General features: G+C 48.0%; 1 protein-coding gene across 1 annotated transcript in view; it reads left to right on the plus strand.

Annotated features, from left to right (window-relative positions):
* Positions 1-17,025, plus strand: part of LDLR (low density lipoprotein receptor) — a 33,557-nt gene that overhangs the window by 1,393 nt on the left and 15,139 nt on the right. The window contains exons 2-7 of the mRNA XM_032396147.1: positions 8,433-8,555; positions 8,977-9,099; positions 11,126-11,512; positions 13,794-13,916; positions 15,229-15,351; positions 16,620-16,739. Coding sequence (XP_032252038.1) covers positions 8,433-8,555; positions 8,977-9,099; positions 11,126-11,512; positions 13,794-13,916; positions 15,229-15,351; positions 16,620-16,739 — 999 coding nt within the window. The remainder of the gene's footprint in view (positions 1-8,432; positions 8,556-8,976; positions 9,100-11,125; positions 11,513-13,793; positions 13,917-15,228; positions 15,352-16,619; positions 16,740-17,025) is intronic.

Genomic DNA, 17,025 nt, shown 5'->3' on the forward strand with positions numbered 1-17,025 from the left:
GTTCTTTTCCTATTTAGAACCCGAGCAGCCCCTAAAAGAATTGGGATTATCTGATTGCAGGAAACTTTTTTATCGACGGGAGGGGAGGGGCGGCTTTGTGCGGGCAGCTGTGAACTCTTGGAATTCCTATCCGTGACACGATCGGTTTTCTCTGAGGGGAGGAAGGAAGGCTGCGCCCTGTAGCTGACGGTTATTGCGATAACTCTGCCACCCAGTTGTGTGAAGAGGAGGGGGTTGGGGCTTGCCAAGCGGCATTTAATTGACTTGCATTTCAAACGCTGATTGACTCCATCCCTGAGAGGAAATAATGGCAGTCAAGTCTTGAGCAAGATGCGAGGTTGACTTTAGTTTCCTCTCTCTTTGGGGTTCTGATAGGACTGCAGGAGGAGGAGTTTCTGGGCAGTGTGACCGGGCTGGTTAACCCTTGAAGCCCTGACTCGGACTCTAGTCTTGTCCAGAGCTGCTCCATGGTCAGCTGCTTGATTTGTCCAGTTTTGGTATTCCTTTGATGAGCTGCGCCCCCAAATTTGGAAATGCACCTCCCGAAAGATCTCTTTCGATTCCCTCAACTCTGATTTTTTCATCCCTAACAGGAACTAAGGACGGTGAAGCCTTGAGCAAGATGTGTTGCTTTACTTTAGGTTTCTTTATCAGCGAGTAGCCTCCTACGTTCTCGGGGAGGCTCAGAGTCCTGATGTGTTCCCCAGACTCCCGAGAGCTAGCAGCTCCTTCTCCTCTGGTGTTAACAGGATGATGTATATTTGTAGCAGCCCTGGCTGCTGTCTTTAAAGCATTCTGGGGGGTCGAGGGGGCTGGGATTTCTTGTTCTTTTTCCTTGGAAATGGGAGTTGTTGGAATCTGAACTGCATGCCTTCACTTAGCCATTTCAAAACCACTTACCAGTCCTGTGCAGAGCATCAGGCATGCCCAGGGCACACCCAAATTCAGAAAAGTGGAGCATCTCCCTAAGAGCTGTGTCTGTTTTAGCAACATGAGCCGGGGAGATTCACTGGTCATCGCTGGGCATATTTTTCTTCCCGGGCAACACTGGAAAAAGACAGGGAGAACTTTTTGTTTTGGAGACTGCAGACCTTTAAGGGGAGTTACGTGGATCATTCTGTCTTTCCAGGATATTTCTGCCTTGATAAGATCCAAATCTAGATGCCTTTATTGCTTAGTGCTTTGATGGCCCTTCGCATTCCTTGTTAAGTACATTAATAGAATCCATACTTTCCCTGGATGTCAAGCACATGACATTTGTTGATAAAACACCGTGGAGGTAACCAGCAATGAACAATCACAGATACAAACCTCTCCCCAAAGGAGCTGACAACAAAATCTTCCACTGAGATCACACCTGAGGAAAATGCCTTGGCATCACCTAGTTTGGAAAAACACAGTGGTAAATTGATTTCTTGTTCATATTCAGCTGAGTCTGTTAGCACCAGCCGTTTCTTTTTTTCAAGGAAACGATCCTGTCTATAATTTTGATTTTCCTGAGCAACAACTACCTTCCGTAGCATGGGAAAGAAAACATCGAAAGCATTTACCACCTCATTTGTGTGCTGGAGAGAAAGCAGAACTGGGTCTTCTCCTTTTCTGTTTCGATAACCTTGTTCCTGGCTTGTCACATGTGACAAGAGCGATTTAAAGGCTGGAGTTTAGAGATTTGGGCACTGGGGGGTGTGCGTGTGTGCGGTTCCTGGGTAATTTTAGGCATCCCCAGCATGAAAAGATACCGATGGGGTGCTCCAGTTGGCTTTTACTGGACTACAAATGAAACTGACAGGGAAAACACAAACCTTGCTTCAGCAACAGGGAGGAAGCCCTGAGGTTTCTTTGGGCGGTGGTGCTTGGAACAGGACTGGTTCTGTCCCCTTGCTCAGAATGGTGTTGTCTGCTGTGGGGACTCCCATCTGATGTCCTGTCACTAGGTGCTTGCTGTTCCTGATCCCTGTCCCCACCAGCAAGGCCATGGGATTTATTAATTTCCCGGCTGACTATTGCCTGGCTGCATCTGTAACAGTAAAATCCATTAGCTTTTCATTCAAACATTGTCCAGAGCTGTCGGCCAGCTACTGGATGACCTGTCCTGATAAAAAGTAAGGACGGGATCTTCCTGTTGGTGAGGTCTTCAGCCATCTTTGGCTAGCAGATATTTGGAGAGTCGTTGCCAGGGGAAGACTGATGTCCAGGGAAGGGGTTTATTATTCTTTATCCTGCTTTAAAGGGCCTTGAGGTGTTATTACTATTTCCAGTCTTTCCAATGGCATGTTTTGTTGGTAAAATAAGGCTTTGTGCAAAGGTTGGGAGGCCAGAGCAGCGGATTAGTGGTAATGGAAGTTGTGATCGCCTAGGGGATGAAGGTAGGACAGAAGCTCCTCCTCCAAGATCCTTATTGCGAATGCCCTTTGCCTGAACTTCCTTTTTAATTTTTTCTGAGAGTCCTGAAATTCCAGTTGCTTTTTACCCACCCCGTGTGCCAGTAGCGAGACGTGAGTCATATCCGGTTTTTGGCACAATTGCCATTCAGCTGTGAGTCAGTGGGGGGTGGGGCCTACTGTAGAGGCAGCTCCGAGGGAGTCATCCTGTTCAGATCCGAAGTTGGGCAATTCGATTATCAGTCTGTGTAACCACAGCACATTCCAAAGCTCAACCCATTCCCTTCTCTCTTATTTTCTCTCTCTTACTCAGTCTCGTCACCTGGGCTGTCCACCATGGCCACCTCAAGCATGGTCTCCTTGTAATCCAGCTTCCCAGTCCTTTGATTCTTCTAAGCCCTCCTTGTATTTCTCTATTGTTATCACCTCTATTCTCCTTACAACCCCCCTCAGATCTCTCCTGATATCCCCTGACTGGTTTCCTAACCTCTGGCAGGAGCACAGGACTTGCACTTTGAAGACCCAGACTTCGTTGGCTTTTTATTTCTTTATCTTTGAATTTTCTTTAAGTAATCTCTACACCCAATGTGGGGCTCGAACTTATGACCCTGAGATCAAGAGTCGCCTGCTCTTCTGACAGAGCCAGCCAGGTGCCCCTGTTTGCTTTATAAAATGAGGTATAACTGGGGTGCCTGGGTGGCTCAGTTGGTTAAGCATCTGCCTTCGGCTCAGGTCATGATCCCAGGGTCCTGGGATCGAGTCCCTCATCTGGCTCCCTGCTCAGCAGGGAGCCTGCTTCTCCCTCTCCCTCTGCCTGCCGCTCCCCCTGCTTGTGTTCTCTCTCTCTCTCTCTCGATCGCTCTGTCAAATAAATAAAATCTTTTCAAAAATGAGGTATAACTGACATACTATAAAATGGACAGATATTAAGTGAACAGCTCAGTGAGTTTTGATAAATGTCTACCTCCATGTAACCACCTCCCATTAGGACATAGAACATTTCTAACTTCCTAGAAAGTTCTCTTGTGCCCCCTTTCTAGTTTAATTACCACCCCTACACACCAGATGCAACCACTAATCTGAGTTTTATCATTAGAGATTGGTTTTACCTGAACTACAACCTCACATAAATAGCAGAGTACATACGTTTTTTTTTTTAAAGATTTTATTTATTTATTTGAGAAAGAGCAGAGTGAAAGAAAGAACATGAATGGGGGTGGAGGGGCAGAGGGAGAAGCAGGCTCCCCACCGAGCAGTGAGCCCGATATAGGGCTCTATCCCAGGACCCCGATGTGGGGCTCGATCCCAGGACCCTTGGATCATGACTGTAGCCGAAGGCACTTAACCGACTGAGCCACACAGGCGCCCCCAGAGTACGTACTCTTGAGCAAAAAAAGCCAGACACATAACGTTTCAGAGATTCATCCCTGACCGTGCGTTCACCAGCCATTTGTCCCTTTTTATTGCTGACGTGTCCCGTTGGACGAATACTCCACCTGTCTGTTTTTAAGCTGATGTTTGTTACATCAGCATGTGTGCGGGGCTCCTTTTTGTTCTGTTCCTTAATCCTCATAACAGTCTCACAAATAGGGACTGTTCTTCTCCCCCATTTTACAGATAAAGAACTGAGACCCGGAAGGATTAAGTCAGTAGCCTAAGTCGATCTACTTCAATGGCCCAGAAAGCCATTGAAACCTAGGTCTGTCTGACACCTCACTCCACGGGCTCTCAGGGAGTCTACATGAAAGGGCTGGGTGAGCCATTAAAGTAGGAATGATAAAGGGGCACAGATTTGAGAACTGCAAAACATGGATGCATACATACATAAATACAGACACTCCTCTTTTTTTAAAAAAAAAAGTTTGATATATTTAAGTAATCTCTGCACCCAATATGGGGCTTGAACTCATGACCCTGAGATCAAGAGTCCCACGCTCCTCAGACCCAGCCAGCCAGGCGCCCCCAGACACACCTCATTTTATAATGCTTAGATATGCCTTTCTTTACACATGGAAGGTTTTGGCAACCCCTTGTAGAGCAAGTCTACATTTTCCCACAGCTTTTGCTCACTTCCTGTCTCTGTGTCACATTTTGGTAATTTAGTGTAAACATAACTTTTATATGCACCAAGAAAACAAATTCACTGGGCTCGCTTTATTGCGATATTCATTTTGGTGTGGTGGTCTGGAAATGAACCTGCAATATCTCCATAGTATGGCTGTATGTAAATAATTAGATAATAAATAAAAGTAAGTAAATAAATAGTTATTTGAATTAAAATAGTTTTTTTGGGGAGGGCGCCTGCGTGGCTTAGTGGGTTAAGCATCTGCCTTCGGCTCAGGTCATGATCCCAGGGTCCTGGGATCGAGCCCCGCATCGGGCTCCCTGCTCAGCGCAGATCCTGCCCTCTCCCTCTGCCCCCACCCTCCCACCCCCAGCTCCTGCTCATTCTATCCTTTCTCTCAAATAAATAAATAAAATCTTCAAAAAATGATAATAAAATAGATTTTTTTTAAAAAAGATTTTATTTTTAAATAATCTCTACATCCAACATGGAACTTAAACTCACCACCCCGAGATCAAGAGTTGCATGTCCCACGATGGAGGTGGCTGGGCACCCCTGGGAAGGTGGCTTTTAAACTGGGTCCCAACGTCCCTGGCCCCCAGGGCCCTCAGCCCAGGTTCAGGATCAGGTTCAAGCCTAGTGGAAATGTTCAAGGGGGCCTTGGCTACTCCCACGGGAATGACCAAAGACAGGAGAAGGCACTCGGAGCAGTTAGAGAATTGGAGTAACACGCACAAAAGCCAGGGACGTACAGTGACTGGTGTTACGGTTATTTCGCTTAATTATTTTTTCTTTCCTTTTAAAAAATCTCAAACATAAAGCGTCCTTCGAAGAAAAATAACTCTGAAATGAATTGGCCACTATTCCCTATGCAGAAGCACAGATAAGATTCTGTTTCTTAAAAAATTGGATAATATGGAATTATTACTAACTACTCTGCACTTCCTTTTTCTCCCCAGTTAGAAAATATTGTGGGCAGCTTTCCGTTTTACAACATAGGATGATTGACCTCATCTTTTTCTTTCTTTCTTTTTTTCTTTTTAAGATTTTATTTATTTATGGGGCGCCTGGGTGGCTCAGTCGTTCAGCGTCTGCCTTCGGCTCAGGTCATGATCCCAGGGTCCTGGGATCGAGCCCCACATCGGGCTCCCTGCTCAGCGGGGAGCCTGCTTCTCCCTCTCCCTCTGCTGCTCCCCTGGCTTGTGCTCTCTCTCTCTCTCTGTATCTCTTTGTCTTAAATGAATAAATAAAAATCTTAAAAAAAATTAAAAAAATAAAATAAAAATAAAAACAAAAACAACCCTCATAGACAAAGTTAAATGAGAGGCACCTGGTTGGCTCAGTCATTAAGCGTCTGCCTTCGGCTCAGGTCATGATCCCAGGGTCATGGGATCGAGCCCCACGTCGGCTTCCCTGCTCAGCGGGAAGCCTGCTTCTCCCTCTCCCACTCCCCCTGCTAGTGTTCCCTCTCTCATTGTGTCTCTCTCTGTCAAAAAATAAATAAAATCTTAAAAATAAAAATATCTTATTCGTGATAGCTTCCTAGGATTTAAAATCTCAAGTGATGATGTACAGTTAGGGCAGGGAAGGCAGGTTTTTTTTGTTTTTTTTAAAGATTTATCTATTTGACAGAGAGAGACACAGCGAGAGAGGGAACACAAGCATGGGGAGTGGGAGAGGGAGAAGCAGGCTTCCCGCTGAGCAGGGAGCCCGATGCGGGGCTCAATCCCAGGACCCTGGGACCATGACCCGAGCCGAAGGCAGACGCTTAACGACTGAGCCACCCAGGCGCCCCTTTTTTTGTTTTTAAGATTTATTTGAGAGAGAGAAAGTATGCGCGCATGAGCACCTGCACAGGGGTGGGGGACAGAGGGAGGGAGAATCTCAAGGAGACTCTGCACTGAGCATAGAGTCCGATCCAGGACTTGATCTCACATCCCTGAGATTACGTCCTGAGCTGAAACCAAGAGTCAGATGCTTAACCAGCTGCACCACCAAGGCATCCTGTTTTTTTTGTTTTTGAAGTTTTGTGTTTTTTTAAGATTTTATTTATTTATTTGACAGAGAGAGACACAGCGAGAGAGGGAACACAAGCAGGGGGAGTGGGAGAGGGAGAAGGAGGCTTCCTGCAGAGCAGGGAGCCCGATGTGGTGCTCGATCCCAGGCCCCTGGGACCATGACCTGACCCCAAGGGAGACACTTAACGACTGAGCCACCCAGGTGCCCCTGTTTTTGAAGATTTTATTTTTAAGTAATTTCTACACCCAGATGGGGCTTGAACTCAACCCTGAGATCAAGAGTCACATGCTCTACCAACTGAGCCAGCCAGGCACCCCTGGTTTTCTGTTCTTTTTGTCTGGAAGGTTCTCCTAGCCATGGAATATCTTTCCGGAGATGTGGTTTCTGCTTCAAGTTATCATGCATTCATTAAGTACCTTTGTGCAACATGAGGTAATGATTAAATTTTGCAAAAACCACTAAACTATACTTTTGGTTATGGGCAGCATTCAAAATTAATTGATAAAAGGAAAAACAGAGTCACCCGGGTGGCTCAGTTGCTTAAGCTTGTAACTCTTGGTTTCCAGTTAGGTCATGGTCTATGTGTTCTGGGATCAAGTCCCACATGGGGCTCCATGCTTAGTGAGGAGTCTGCTTGGGATTCTTTCCCCCTCTGCTCCTCCCCCTTCTCGCATGCTCGCCCTCTCTCTCTCTCAAATAAAATGAACGAAATCTTAAAAAAAACAAAAAGGAAAAACAATCTTCTTACAGGAATAATGGAACTTATAATAAATGCAGCCAACAGTCAAAACTTACATTTTACATACTATTTGCCTACAGAACATTGGACTCAATAGGAAAATCCTGCTAGCTTTTCTTCTTCTTCTTCTTCTTTTTTTGGTCTTATTTGCTTATTTATTCATAAAGCATGATGAAATAAACCAGATCATAATTTTTATTGGCCACATTGTTTTAATTTACATAGGGCATCAGAATTTATACTTAGAGATTAAAAGATTTTTTTTTATTACCAGGTATCACTAATAATAAAAGTTTGCTTTATTCCAGTTCACATGGAACAATGCATTCTGAATCAAAGTATAATATTTAAGACTAAACGCAATCAACATTATTGTAATCTCTTTTCCAAAATGCAAAAATCAATGTTTTAGGAAATTTCCCAAAAATTTACTTGTCCTCATTTTTATCTAAAAATCTGAGTCTTTGTAGGAGCTTGGGTAGCTCTGTCAGTTAAGTCTGCCTTCGGCACAGGTCATGATCCCGGAGTCCTCCCCCCTGCTCAGCAGGGAGCCTGCTTCTCCCTCTCCCTCTGCCTGCCGCCCCCCCTGCTTGTGCTCTCTCTGTCAAATAAATAAATAAAACCCTTAAAAAAAATGTTGAGTCTTTGCTTTCCTAGAAAAAGTTTCTCTTATTACAGCTTTTGCTACTGTCTCTGTTCCGTTTCTTTTGATCTGACCTTCCAATATATGAGTATTTTTGCTGCAGCATCTCTGTTCTCTGACATCTACATTCACAATTTCCTATAATTTTTATCTCTTTATATTTCCTCCTTACCCACTGGAGATGGCCCCTCATGTTTCCTTCCGCTGAATGATTTCACACTATCAATTTTCCTCATTACTGTCGCCAGCACAGGTTTGTAATATGCTAAATCGTTTAAATGCTTTTCTTTTCTCATGTGCAGGGAAGTTGTACTCTTTTGTTTCCTGCCTTAATGGGTCCATACACTGGATTCAACGACCGCTATGTCAAGTTTCACACACGTTGGCAAGTCACTCTTCTAGATCTATTCTTCGCATCCTCTGCTGCACTTGTGGTTCATGAAATGTGTGTGTTGTATTTCCTGGGAAGGATCGGATTCTATTTCTGGTTCATTCCTCAGCTGGCAGGAAATAGACACACACAGGTGGCATTGTCAGTTTCCGATTCTGGCGCTGAATGGTCCTTCCTCTTCCCTTCTCTCTCAGCGGAAGACAAATGTGGGAGAAACGAGTTCCAGTGCCAGGATGGGAAGTGCATCTCCTACAAGTGGGTTTGTGACGGGAGCGCTGAATGCCTGGATGCCTCAGATGAGTCCCCCGAGACCTGCAGTGAGTCCCCTTTGGGCTTCCTACCCTTTTTGATGAGAGTGGGTGACAGATGAGATGAACATCAGCCAGCAGACTGATGTGTTCAGCCATGAATTGGGCCTTGGGGGGAAGAGAGATTTCTGGAGCCTTAACAGCTTTTACAAAAAAAAAAAAAAAGGTGAAATTCACATAACGTAAAATTAACCATTTTAAAGGAACCAGTTCAGTAGTATTAATACGGTCACGGTGCTATGCGACCATCACCTCTCTCTCCTTCCAAACCTTTCCATCACTTCATGTCTGATTTTTTTTTTTTTTGTCCCAGAAAGGTGGGCTTGGCCCCCTCTTTCTGAAAACTGTGTTTTTGTTCTGCAAAGCTGGGGCTGGGGACGTCAGATTGGGCTTCCCTCTGAGGGAAGGCTCAGTCCTGTTTCTCCCACAGTGTCTGTCACCTGTAAGTCGGGGGACTTCAGCTGTGGGGGCCGTGTGAACCGCTGTATCTCTCAGCTCTGGAGATGTGATGGCCAGGTGGACTGTGAGAATGGCTCGGATGAGCAAGGCTGTTGTAAGTGTTCTCCCCCCCCCACCCCCTGCAGCCCTGCGCTGGCCCCACTGGTCCCACCCTGGTCCTGGGCTGTGCTTAGAGTTGGTGCCCCCAGGCAGTCCTGCCCCCAGCTGAGCTGCGGATTGGCTGCTCTTCAGTTGGCTCCGTCTCCTGGAAGCTCCTACCAAGCCTCCTCCCACTACTGGAGCCCCACTTTGCCCAGGAGGCTTTGCGGGGGGATAGGGTTGGTGCCACCTCTTAGGGTCATCGGCATCCTCAGTGAGGCTGTCCTTGCCAAGTGTCCTTCCAACCACATGGCACATGCTCTGGTGAGCCACTGGGACCACCACCAGCCGCCCCGGGGGGCTGAGCACCCAGTAGGTGCTCGCTGGCCGAGACCCGATCACTCAACTGACCACCGAGAAGAGGAAAGCTTTACTGAGTTGCGGCTTCTGGGAAGAAATAGGGCCAAGAGTCCTGGAGGGGGAGGCACTTTGGAGAGCAGGGGGTCTGTCTTGGCTCTTCAATATTAGTTAGTTAGTTATTGTGTAGTTTTTGTTTTTTTGTTTTTTTAATACCTCTTTACTTACTTGAGAGAGAGAGAGCGAGAGCAAGCACGAGCAGTGGGGAGGGAGAGAGGGAGAAGCAGACCCCCTGCTGAGCAGGGAGCCCGCTGTGGGGCTCAATCCCAGGACCCTGAGATCATGACCTGAGCTGAAAGCAGACGCTTAACCAACTGAGCCACCCAGGCGCCCTAGTTTTGGTTTTTTAATGGAGTTAAGGCTCTGAGAAAAATAACTGGGAAAAATTTAAATAACTAAGATAATGTCAGATCTTCAAGTTCAGAAAAATATAAAAATCCATGAAAAAAAGCGACACTCAAGTGTTCACATACATTCACCTGAGAAATGCATGTCTAACCTGGATTAGTGGTCATCTGATGACCTCGGGGTCATTTAAAAATAAAATGGATTGTTGTTCTTTTTATAGGTACGTTTTTTTTTTTTTCCTTCCAGCTTTATTGTGATATAATTGACATACAACATTATGTAAGTTTAGAGAGTAGATGGGGGAAAAAATAATTAAAAAAAAATTTATTTTAAAGTTGCCAATTTCTTCTTTTTTTTTTTTTTCTAAAGATCTTTATTTATTTGAGAGAGTGAGTGGGGAGGGAGAAGGAGAGGGAGTCTGAAGCATACTCTTCGCTGAGTACAGAGCCCCAACTTTAAAAAAAATTTTTTTGGTGGGGGGCACCTGGGTAGCTCATTCGGTTGAGCGTCCGACTCTTGGTTGCATCTCAGGTCTTGATCTCAGGATCGTGAGATCGAACCCCGAGTCAGGCTCTGTGCTGGGTGGGCATGGAGTCTGCTTAAGATTCTCTCTCTCCCGGGCGCCTGGGTGGCTTAGTCGTAAGCGTCTGCCTTCGGCTCAGGTCATGATCCCGGGGTCCCGGGATCGAGCCCCGCATCGGGCTCCCTGCTCGGCGGGAAGCCTGCTTCTCCCTCTCCCGCTCCCCCTGCTTGTGTTCCCTCTCTCGCTGTGTCTCTCTCTGTCAAATAAATAAATAAAATCTTAAAGAAAAAAAAAAAAGATTCTCCCTCTCCGTCTGCCCCTCCTACCCTCCTCATGTGTAGACTCGCTCTCTAAAAAAATAGAGCAGGTGACGATCTGATTCACATACATATGGCAAAATGATCACCACTGTAGTGTTACAGCCAACAGCTCCGCCAATTCCCATGATTACCACGTTTGGGGGGTGTTTCTTCTAATGATAACAGCAAACTCAACTAGTGCCTCCCTGGGGCCAGGCCCATGTACAGATGACAGAGCTGAGGCACAGAGGGACCACGGGAGCAGGCTGGGGAGGCTGAGCCTGGCTGGGGTTTCCAGTCCAGGGCCCCTGACCACTATCCTGGCTGCCTTCCCAGGGTCTCTCACTGAGGTCTGGCCTCTCCAGGACTCGGTGTCCTCATCTGTGGAATGGGCTGCTAGTGAGCAGTGGGGGCGCTCTGGTGACCGGGTTGTCTTTCCCCACCTATCCCTGCAGTGCCCAGGACGTGTGCCCAGAATGAGTTCCGCTGCCAGGATGGGAAGTGCATCGCCCTGGAATTCGTCTGCGATTTGGACCGGGACTGTCTGGACGGGTCGGACGAGGCGTCCTGCCCCGTGCCCACCTGCGGCCCCGCCACCTTCCAGTGCAACAGCTCGTCCTGCATCCCCGAGCTGTGGGCTTGTGACGGTGACCCCGACTGCAAGGATGGCTCAGATGAGTGGCCGCAGCACTGTGGGGGCCCCAACACGTCCGCCCCGCAACAGGACAGCAGCCCTTGCTCGCCCCTCGAGTTTCACTGCCAGAGCGGGGAATGCATCCACTCCAGCTGGCGCTGTGATGGTGGCCCCGACTGCAAGGACAAGTCGGACGAGGAGAATTGCAGTAAGGGCGCTGCGTGGCGGCGGAGGGGGGAGGGGCGCCCTCTCCCCTGTCCCTGCGCTCCCCCGGGGGTGGGGCGGGTCGGCCTTGGGATGCTTAAATGATGCCAAGTCTCACCGCAGGAATTTCCATCTCCTTCCGTGCTTCTTCCAGTGCTCCTGATCACATGGAGGAGAAAGCCTCTGTAAAAGGAGACCCTATCTTTAACGCCTATAGAGTTCACCTCTTTTTTTTGACCAGGGGAGCAAGCAGCAAGCTGCAGTATTATTTTCATCCAGAAGGGATCCTGGGCTCCAGGCCTGGCGGGTGACCTCTGGCCAAGGACTCAACCTCACTGCCTTGTGTTCTCTTCCCCCATGGAATGGGGCAAGAGCATTGGCCTTTGCAGACTTTCGACTGGAGTCCAGCACCACCCCTCGAACTTTCCAGGGGCGGTGGAGACCTCCCACGTCAGCACTGCCCAGTGCGGTAGCTGCTACCCAGGGGAGCTCGTGCAAGCAAGGAAGGGACTGTTTTGTTTTATTTCTTTTTTTTTTTTTTTTTTTAAAGATTTTATTTATTTATTTGACAGAGAGAGACACAGCGAGAGAGGGAACACAAGCAGGGGGAGTGGGAGAGGGAGAAGCAGGCTTCCCGCAGAGCAGGGAGCCCGATGTGGGGCTCGATCCCAGGACCCTGGGATCATGACCTGAGCCGAAGGCAGACGCTTAACGACTGAGCCACCCAGGCGCCCTGTTTTGTTTTATTTCACTTTTGTGAATTGAAAGTTAAATAGCCACAGGTGGTGAGTGGCTCCTGTGTTGGAGGCCGAGCAGATAGAGGATTGTGCCACCCAGACCCTGGCCTCGCGTCAGTGCTTCCTGAACGGGGGGCCGATACCTCAAAGCTACGATGCAGAGCTCCTGTGAATTTAGAACATGTTTTCGTGTCCCTGTTTCTTTGGTACCTTTGCCCTCGTGCACTGTTTTCCTAGAATTGTAATCTCAGTGTAGCTGGAATTAGACTTTTTAAGAGTCACTTTAAAAAAAAAAAAAAGTGACTTTTTTTTTAAGTTTATGTATTTTTATTTAGTAATCTCTACACCCAGCGTGGGGCTCGAACTCACAACCCCGAGATCAAGAGTTTCACGCTCTTCCGACTGAGCCCGCCAGGCGCCCCTAAAAGTCACATTTTAAAATAATGGATGATTTTGTATACAATGTGTACTAAAACTCAACACAAACTCCCTGAATTCTCATAACTTGAGCAGGCTTCCTCCACCCTTTACAGATGGGGAAACTGAGGCCCAGAAAGGCTGAGTAACCGGAGGACACACACCTGTGAAAATAAAAAATTCATCTTTTTTCTTCCACAGTGTCATCTCATAAACATTTGTCCTGCTTCACAGCGTTCGACTGTGTTGTACGCAGTGGTACTGATCGAATTTGTCCCACTTTGGCCTAGATTGGGAACACACCATTGCTTTTCCGCTGAGGGCAGCCTATTGGCTCTGGCAGGTTTTTGGCAAATTATGTGTTCTCGGGGCACCTGACTGGCTCCATCCGTAGAGCGTGTGACTCTTGATCTCAGGGTTGTGAGTTCAAGCCCCACATTGGGTGTAGAGATGACTGAAAATCTTAAAAAAAAAAAAAAATTTGTGTTCTCAAAAATGCATATGTGGAAAGGTTGGGGAGAACTCCAGGAAAACTCAGTGGTTGTGTTAGGGGTGCTTCCCCCCTCACACTTTCTTATTTTCCAAACGTTGCTCTGTGACTTTAGTAATAAAATTTTCTGGGATTAGTCTTCATTGAGGAAAAAAGTACTTACTGCCATGAAAGAAAAGCTAAAACTATATTGGTTAGGGGGGTGCCTGGGTGGCTCGGTCGGTTAAGCGTCAGACTCTTGGTTTCGGCTCAGGTCATGATCTCAGGGTTATGAGATCGAGCCCCACGTGGGGCTCTGTGCTGGGCGTAGAGCCTGCTTAAGATTCTCTCTCCCTCTCCCTCTGCCCTCCCCCTACCTTTAAAAAAAAAAAAAAAAAAGGACTACATTGGTTAAAATTTAGAATGTGAAGACAGGTGTACCTGGGGAGTTTTTCCCCAGGTGGGAAGCAGGTAAAATGGATGAGCCACTGTCTCCTGCTTGTGGAGGTGGTAGGGCATGTTCTTTTCACCTCTAGAGTCTTCCCTGTTACGTGCTGTCCCTGATGCCCGAGGCAGCCAGGAAATTGCTGCTTCAAAGGTGGTAGTTTGGTTTTGCTTCGCTGTTCCTTGAGAAAAACCAACATGTGCCCTGTCTTTCCCAGCGGTGGCCACGTGCCGGCCTGATGAGTTCCAGTGCTTGGACGGGACCTGCATCCATGGCAGCCGGCAGTGCAACAGAGAGTATGACTGTAAGGACAGGAGCGACGAGCTCGGCTGCGTCAACGGTGAGCTCCTCTCGGGGTGGCCCCGCGCCCGCTGTGTGTCCTCAGGCCAGTTACTTGCCCTCCCTCAACCTCCCTTCCATTTATCTGACCAGCGTGCGTCATGGAAGCCTCTGTTTCAGGACTGTGACATTTGATGAGGCCAAAGTGCACGGGGCTCGTGTCTTCGAGCTTTGGGTAACGCATGTGGTACGACTCCGTGTAAAGCACTCTCCTGGGCTTACGGTGTGACACTTCCACTCCTGGGAATGACGCCAGGAGAAACTCGCACCTGTAACCGGGAGACGGGCTCCAGAACGTGTGGAGCAGCACTGGCCTAACGGCGAAACCCTAGAAGCAACCCAATTGTTTATCAGCAGAATTCATTTTTAAAATTGTTTTAATTGTGTTAAAATCGTGGAACATAAGGATACGACTTTTATTTTTTTATTTTTTATTAAAGATTTTTTTTTTTTAAGATTTTATTTATTTGAGAGAGAGAGCGAGAGAGAGAGCATGAGCGGGGGGAGAGGGAGAAGCAGGCCCCCTGCTGAACAGGGAGCCCGATGCGGGACTCGATCCCAGGACCCTGGGATCATGACCTGAGCCACCCAGGCTCCCCTATTCTTAAAGATTTTATTTATTTATTTTTAGAGAGTGTATGGGGGGGAGGAGGGAGAGGGAGATAGAGAATCTTTTTTTTTTTTTTTAAAGATTTTATTTATTTATTTGACAGATAGAGACACAGCGAGAGAGGGAACACAAGCAGGGGGAGTGGGAGAGGGAGAAGCAGGCTTCCCGCCGAGCAGGGAGCCCGATGTGGGGCTTGATCCCAGGACCCTGGGATCATGACCTGAGCCGAAGGCAGACGCTTAACGACTGAGCCACCCAGGCGCCCCGAGATAGGGAATCTTAAGCAAGCTCCACACCCAGCACAGAGCCCGATGGGGGGCTCGATCTCACGACCCCGAGATCATGACCCGAGCCGAAATCCAGAGTTCAGACATTTAACCGACTGAGCCGCCCAGGCGCCCCCAAAACAAACTTTTTTGAACAAGAAGTTAAATTCTGATAATGCACTTTTTGACAGTTGTGGTAAACGACACATAACACACACAAAAACCAAACCAAACAAAAAAAAAAACGACACATAACAAAATAATTACCATCTTTACCATTTTTCAGTGTTTATTTCCATGATATTAAGTACGTTGTTATGTTTTATTTATCAATACATTTGCTTATCATCTTGTGTAAATGACCTATTCTATGAGTAAAGAGTAGTAAGTGGGCTCTTGCTTCTCCGAAGCACCTGACCCTCCTCTTTGGCTCCTAGTAACGCTGTGCGACGGGCCCGACAAGTTCAAGTGCCACAGCGGCGAATGTATCACGCTGGACAAAGTGTGCAACTCGGTCAGGGACTGTCGGGACTGGTCGGACGAGCCCCTCAAGGAGTGCGGTGAGCCCCCCAGGGTGCTGGCAGCTCTCAGACTTAGGGAGAGCTGGGGCTGGGACCCAGATGTGGATATGCTATGGGGCTGCAAGTCTCCTGCCCACCTGTGCCCGTGGGTGCTTTAGCTCTGCAGCAACACAGAGATGGGGGTCCTAGGGGAGAAGCAGCTTTGCTTCCCTAGCCTCAGTGTTCACATCTGTAGGATGGGACAGTAAGGGTTCAACATCCTAGGGCTGCTGGGGATTGGCTGTTGCGATGCTTATAAAGTTTCAGCAGTGCTCTGTGATCTGTGGCCATGTAAATATTTTGGACTTGACAGCTGTATGGTCCGTCACAGCTGGTCAACAGGACCTAAATTACAGCAGGAAGACCGCGTACGAATGCACATGCGTACATGAACGTGTGTGGCCGGGCTCCAAGCAAACCTAATTGTGGACACTGATATTTGAACCTTTCATGTGGCACAAAATACTATTTTTCTTTTGATTCTTATTTTTCTTTTCAACTATTTAAAAACGTAAAAAGCATTCTGAGCTTTGGGGCCACGCAGGAACAGAGGGTAGGCTGGCATGGGCCGGAGCCCTGTAAAGAGAGCCAGGGCAGTCATGCTGGTGCCGAGCGCCCTGGGTCTGGTCCAGCACGGCGATCTTGGGCAAGTCGTGGAGCTTGGCCGTGCCTCAGTTTCCACAGCTGTAGTTCAGCTACCTGTATGGTTGTTGGGAGTTAGTACATGCAACTGTGGAACATGGTGTTTTAGTTTTTATAATCAAGAACATTTTGAAATGGGTCTTACAAAAAAGAACTAATAATGTAGAACTTACCATCTTAACCATTTTTAAGTGTCCAGTCCAGAGGCACTAAGCAGACTCACATGGTCGTACAACCATCTCCACCGTCCGTCTCCAGAACTTTCTCATCTTCCCAAACTGAACCTCTGCCCCATGAAACGCCGACTCCCCATCCCCTCCCCCAGCCCTACTTCCTGTCTCTGATTTTGACTCCACTGAGAACGACCTACGAGTGAATCCTGCAGTATTTGTCCCTCTATGCCCTGCCTAGTTCATTCAGTGGAATGTCCTCCAGGTTCCCTCCTGGCGCCACACATGACAGGGGTCATGTTAAGTCCTCTTAGGGGACATGGTAGTTCACGTCCCCGAGTCGTTGTGGCAATCATGATAAGGGTGATGATGAAATGGTGCAGGGGTGCCGACGACCTGAGTGTGACCTGTCTCTGCTCTCTCCCCACCGCCCCCCGACCTCTGCACCCGGCACAGGGGCCAACGAGTGTCTGGACAACAAGGGTGGCTGCTCCCACATCTGCAATGACCTCAAGATGGGCTACGAGTGCTTGTGCCCCGAGGGCTTCCGGCTGGTGGACCAGCGAAGATGCGAAGGTGATTCCCCAGCAGCCTGGGCTCCCAGCCTCCTCGGCCCTTTCTCCTCATGGGGTGGCCAAAGCCTTGGTGCCTCAGTTTCCCCATCTGTTAAGTGGGCGTGTAAGCCGTGCTGACCTCACAGGCCTGTTAGGAGGATTTAATGAGGTGCCAGATGCACGGGACATCCAGCGCAGGCCTGGCCCTTGAGGAGCGCTCGGTTCTTGCCTTTGGGGATTAATAAGAAAGAGAGAAAGAGAGAGAGAGAGAGAGAGAGAAAGAGAGAAAGAAAGAGAGAAAGAGAGAA

Source organism: Phoca vitulina, unplaced genomic scaffold, assembly GCF_004348235.1.
Source record: "Phoca vitulina isolate PV1807 unplaced genomic scaffold, GSC_HSeal_1.0 scaffold89, whole genome shotgun sequence".
NCBI classification, from domain to species: domain Eukaryota; kingdom Metazoa; phylum Chordata; class Mammalia; order Carnivora; family Phocidae; genus Phoca; species Phoca vitulina.